The sequence below is a fragment of the Podarcis tiliguerta genome (assembly GCF_965153285.1).
Source record: "Podarcis tiliguerta genome assembly, chromosome: 8".
Taxonomy (NCBI): Eukaryota; Metazoa; Chordata; class Lepidosauria; order Squamata; family Lacertidae; genus Podarcis; species Podarcis tiliguerta.
In genome coordinates this window covers 5,975,009-5,981,008 of record NC_139541.1, presented here as the reverse complement: position 1 = coordinate 5,981,008, position 6,000 = coordinate 5,975,009, and the positions used below count along the sequence as shown (strand labels likewise).

At 46.9% G+C, this 6,000-nt stretch overlaps 1 protein-coding gene across 1 annotated transcript in view; it reads right to left on the bottom strand.

The window, feature by feature from the left end:
• Positions 1-450: 450 nt before the first annotated feature.
• Positions 451-6,000, bottom strand: part of GFRA2 (GDNF family receptor alpha 2) — a 91,462-nt gene continuing 85,912 nt past the window's right edge. Inside the window, exons 8-9 of the mRNA XM_083454108.1 lie at positions 907-2,148; positions 451-847 (exon numbers count right to left, since the gene is read on the bottom strand). Coding sequence (XP_083310234.1) covers positions 2,020-2,148 — 129 coding nt within the window. The 3' untranslated portion in view covers positions 451-847; positions 907-2,019. The remainder of the gene's footprint in view (positions 848-906; positions 2,149-6,000) is intronic.

Sequence of the window (6,000 nt, the reverse complement as noted above, 5' to 3'; positions counted from 1 at the left end):
TCCCGTTGCTCGGTCCCTGCTCCTGCCAACCTAGCAGTTCGAAAGCACATCAAAATAGATAAATAGGTACCGCTGCAGCGGGAAGGTAAACAGTGTTTCCGTGTGCTGCTCTGGTTCACCAGAAGCGGCTTAGTCATGCTGGCCACATGACCCGGAAGCTGTATGCCAGCTCCCTTGGCCAATAAAGCGAGATGAGCGCAGCAACCCCAGAGTCAGCCACGACTGGACCTAATTGGTCAGGGGTCCCTTTACCTTTTAAGCATATAGTTTAAAAATATATATAAATGAAATAGGCACAGACCAGAAATATGGTGGTCTGGACATTTCCAGCTGTATTCACCTACAGAAAGTCAAGTTGAGGCAGGTGCTCTGAGCTTTACCCTCACCTTCCTCAAGCAGGATGGGGAAGCAGGATTGGGGTGGACGGCCAGTGACTCAAACAGCACACACTTTGCTTCTTGGTATGTTTATTTTAGATATTGGTTAAGCACTCCCAACCGCTCTCCTCTTGCCAACGCCCCCACCAGCCCCAGGGCTCTGGAGGAGGTCATCTTGAACACGGAGGGCAGAGATATTTTGTTCCCTGTTGTAGACATTGGTTAAATAATAATTGGAAAAAAAACCTTTACAATAATACATTTTTGTTGTGGTTTTGATCCTTAAAAAAGAAGACAGGAAAGCTAAAGGAACCCTATCCAGATTATGTGTTTGGTTACGTATATCCATATGTACCGTATTTTTCGCTCTATAAGACGCACCAGTCCACAAGACGCACCTAGGTTTTGGAGGAGGAAAACAAAACAAAAAATATTCCGAATATCAGAAGCCAGAACAGCAAGAGGGATCTCTGCGCAGTGAAAGCAGTGATCCCTCTTGCTGTTCTGGCTTCTGGGATAGCTGTGCAGCCTGCATTTGCTCCGTAAGACACACACACATTTCCCCTTACTTTTTAGGAGGGAAAAAGTGAGCAAAAAATACGGTATATAAAGAAGCAGGTCTCTCTTGACATACATATGCTAGATATGCCTAGGATCAAAGGAGAGTAATGAATGCTGGTTGCCAGCTATGGCTGCTTCCATCCATCAGGAACCCAAAGTGACATTGGGGCAACCTTAAGAAGAGGATAAGTTTCACCTCTTGGACAGCAAAAATCCTAGAAAAGAGAGAAGAAGGGAATCAGAAGAAACAGCAGAACGGGGTATGTCCTCTGTCCGATACGCTTCTTGTTCCACCACGAGACTTGACTGGGTTTGCTATCAGGAAGGCTGTCCTGAAGGCCTAGAAAATCATGGGGTGTTGCTGCTCATCTCACAGTGCTCCTTGCACTCCTGGAGGGACCCCCCCTGCCCCCCGCCAGCTGCGCAAACATCTTCTCCACCTTCTGCTTCGAGAGGAGAAAGTTAAGACACTTCTGTGGGTGACGGAAGCCAAGCTTGGCTGAGGGGAGGAAGGAAACAGTTGTGTGTGTGTGTTTTTTTCCAAGCAGCAAAAAGGAATGGTATGGAGACTGGGGGGACAGGGGGGGACGGGACATAGCTGTCTCTTGCCCTGCAAAGCAGTTTGGCAAACTAAGGCGCATAAGCCACAACTGGCTCAGTCTCTCCATCCAGAGTCAGCCTCTTCGAGATTCTCCAACCGCTTGCAAAAGCAGGTGTGTTTCTTTGAAACGCCATTCGCGACCCCTTTCAGAAATGGATGTATTTGGACACAATGGGAGACTCTCGGACTCTTGCTCTAGACACTTCAAACCAAAAGGAAACACAAAGCGAAAAAACCCCCTCTTTTGAGTATGCAGAATTCCCGGCGTTTAAGTGCTCCCCTCGGCACAGATTTCCTGGGGGGAATTGTCCTGTCAAAGCTCCTGCAAAACTTTCCGCCGCGCCTTTTCGGAAGCAGAGACTCCGGAAGGCCGAAAGGCCGAAGGAAACGTTTTCAAGGTGTCTTTGTCCATCTCTGCACGCGCAAAAGTTTGGGCTGCACCTTCCCCCACCCCCTCAGAGCACTCGTCCCTCTTTTCTTCTATAATGCCACTATCAAAAGGAGGAGAGGGAGAGCAAAGAGGGTCCCTGGGACAGCAGGCCGGATGCCAGATCCATTTGTGTCCACAAACGTCTTCTGTTCCGGGATCATGTCTGTGGTCAGCGACTTCTGCAGAGAGAAAGGGGAAGGGGGGAGGGAGAGAGGAAAAGAAAGGAGGATCAGTTCAACAGAGCGGCAGCCACCCCAGGGCACTGGAGTTTTTCCTGAAAGAGCTTCTTCTCTCTTTCCAAGCCAAGGAGCCAGACCTCTTGGTTTCGAGCGAGGATATTGGCAAGTGTCATTGTGGGCATGCAAAGAAATACAGCTCTGCTGGGGAGATTAGTAAAAACCTAGGCAGTGACTGCAGGAGGCTCTGCATCAATTAAATAGAGAAAAAATTAAAATAAAATAAAATAAAATACAGTGGTGGCCCGCAAGACGAAATTAATTCGTTCTGCGAGTTTTTTCGTTCTCCGAGTTTTTTCGTCTTGTGTATTGACGGTTTCCCATAGGAATGCATTGGCGGTTTAAAAAAAAAAGGCGCAAGATGTTTCGTCTTGCGAAGCAAGCCCATAGGGAAATCCGTCTTGCGAAGCAACTCAGAAAACAGAAAACTCTTTCATCTTGCGAGTTTTTCGTCTTTCGAGGCATTCGTCTTGCGGGGCACCACTGTACTTTTACCCTGCCAGCCACTCTGGGTGGCTTCCAACAGAATATTAAAAACATGACAAAACATCAAACATTAAAAACTTCCCTAAACAGGGCTGCCTTCAGATGTTCTCTAAAAGTCAGGTAGTTGTTTATTTCCTTGACATCTGACGGGAGGGCATTTTGTTGTTGTTGTTTCTTTATATCCCTCCCATTACCCTGCCCAAGACTTAAGACTGCATACCCCAATCAAAGCAACACAGATAAAAATGCAAAAAGCTACAAATGTTTAAAAGTAATTAAACTCCAATAGAATTAAAACCATCTAAAGAACAGATCTATTAAAATGCAGATGGTGAATGACAATAAAAGCAGGACAGCACTCCTTAAAAGCCCTTTCCTTTAAACAAACAAACAAACAAACAAAACCCAGTCATTTCCCAAAGGCCTGTAGGGATAATACCATCTTTACTTGCTGTCAGAAGGACAACAAGGAGGGAGCCAGTCTAACTTCTCTAGGGAGGGAGTTCCAAAGCCTGGGAGCAACCACCGAGAAGGCCCTGTCCTGCATCCCCACCAAGCAGGCCTGTGATGGAGGCAGGACTGAGAGAAGGGTCTTCCCTCAAGATTTCAGAACCCAGGAAGGTTTGATGGGAGGATATTGTCCCTCAAATAGCTTGGGTCAAAGCCATGAACTCATGAACAGGCCTTAGACCAGCCACTGTTCTACACACACACACACACACACACACACACCATGTACCCCTACCCACTATTATCACATCTGATTCGCATACTGACAGTCCTGAGTTCAAGTCTCTCTGCAACAAGGAAGGAGATTCTGGTGAATCTCAATCCACTGGACATTACAATATCTGCTTCTGCTTGTATGTATGGACAGTTCACATCGATAAATAGGCCATAGAAGGGGACTTGCATTCCTGATGCCTCTTAGAGGGCCCGGCTATAGGAGATGGCCAGATGACCTTATGAACTTCCAAATGGATTGCTGCTCTACCAGTTAAGCAGCCAGGCCAGGTGTGAGCCAAACAAATGTACAATAAGAAACCTGAGATGTGCTGGAGCGTGTTTGACCACAACACGCTAGTGCAATGGTTCCCAAGTGTGTGTGGGGGGGGTACTGCTCCTGGGGGGGGCAGTGGGATTCCAGGGGGTGGGTGCTAAGAGGCAAGGGGACGACAAGGGGGGGGGGTGCTAAACCTGTCAATGACTATCAGACTTTGAAAAGCTGGTATCACTGGATCAAATTTGTCAAATTAATTCAATAAAGGAGTTTGAGTTGGATTTTGAACACATGTGCAATTAATTGTTGCTGTTTTGCATTTTACTGTGTTCTATGATCTGCCTTAGTGGGTCATGCAAACCGCTCTCCCGAATAATCCTTCTTATAAGGTAAGGTGGGAGGCACTGGGGGTGAGTTTATGGATCCAAGGGGAGTGGCCCCAAAAGTCTGGGAATAAATAAAGTTAATTTTCTACGTCTGCAATCCTATACCCACTTATCTAGAAGTAAGACCCTGTGAATTTGCAAAAGGTTAAAAAGAAATAAGACCCCAACTTGTCCTATCCTATATAAATCAGAATTGGATAAATGCTGGAGAGGTGGATTGAATAAAAACAGATTACATAAACATCTTTTGGAATTGCTCTCAACTGGAGATATTATGGAAATCTGTTCATGCTAATGTCTTTGATATGTTAGGATACAATATACCCCTTGGAACCTTAAATAGTTCTGCTTGGTTATCTAAAAGCTGCAATTCCACAAAATAATCAAGAAATAGTGTTCAAACCTATAACATCTGCTAAGATTGCAATATCAAATAATTAGGATGTGGGGGAATCAAATCTCCTGCTATATCTGAATGGACTGAAGAAATTTTGGTTTGATTAAGCTAACTTATTACAAAACAATACATATAAACCAGCCTAACAGGTTTGTGGAGGGGGGTATATTTTATAATCTTTTGGAACAACAAGTTCATTGATAATGCCCAACCTTTTGCTGCTTTGAACCTGCTGTGGCAGCACAGTAGTACTTTATGCTCTTTGTCTTTGGCTTATTTTATTTACTTTTAAAAAGAAATTAAGACCCCAAGGTAATTACAACTTGGTAGAATGGCCCCACTCTTTAAAATGAGTACGTAGCCCACGGGTCCCTCGAATCTGCACCCCGGCACCTCTTTTGATCCCTGAATGAGAGATTCTTTCTGGGAAATGTGGCCTAAATAGATGTCAAAGGGGACCTCTCTGTATTTGTCCCCTCCGGTTGAAATCTCTTGAGCCTGGGAAGAACGACGACGTGAGCTTTGAAGATGCTCCTCTCGGGGACGAGCAAAAAAGGACCAAAGAGCCACTAATGTTTCAAAACCAGGAGCTAGTCAAGGAATCAGGGATCAGAGCAGCATCCTTTGGCATGAAACCATCAAAGACGCACGTCTCTTTCCCTTCATGAACTTGAGAGAGATAACTTCAGCTGCAAAAAAAAAGACCTCATTAAATTCCACAAGATGGATTTCCTTCAGGAGCTCCTCAAGCCACAGAGAACAAGCAAATTACCTTGTTTATGAGATGCTGCTGTACATATAAAAACCATCTCTGAATTGATGGAGTGCAATTTGACCTGGGCGACAGGGGGAAGGCAGTTATACCAGAATGCCCAGTTGAGAGAGGTGGAGGCAGCCGAGGATGCGTGGCCTTCATTCACGATTTACTATGTATTATTATTTATTGATTACATTTTTATCCCACTTTTTTTTCTCCAAGGAGCTTGAAGGGGCACACATGGTTCTTCCAACCCCTCCTCCTTTAATCCCCATGACAACCCTAGGAGGGAGGTCAGGCTGAGAGGCAGTGAATGCCTCAAGGTCACCCAGTGGGTGTCATGATGGCCAAGTGGGGATTTTAGCCCTGTGAGGGCAGTGGCGTAGCGTGGGGGGTGCAGGGGGGGCCGGCCGCACCGGGCACAACATCTGGGGGGGGGGCGCTCGCACTCGCAGCTCTCTGCCCCTACCTGGCTCACTCACTCTCTCTCACTGCAGTGCTGGCTGTGCAAATCCGATCCGAGCCGCCGGGTCGCCGACCACTGTGGAGGGGAGGGTGCCAGGCGTGCGGTGCGGTGCGGTGCGGAGAGAGAGCGAGGGACTATCTGGGGGAGGGACAGTGCAGCGGGGGGGGGCGCAAATTACTTGCCTTGCCCCAGGTGCTGACAACCCACGCTACGCCACTGCTGTGAGGTAGGTTCGGCCAAGAGACAGCGACTGGCCCAAGGTCACCCAGGGAGCTTCATGATGAGTGAGCAACATCATCGGAT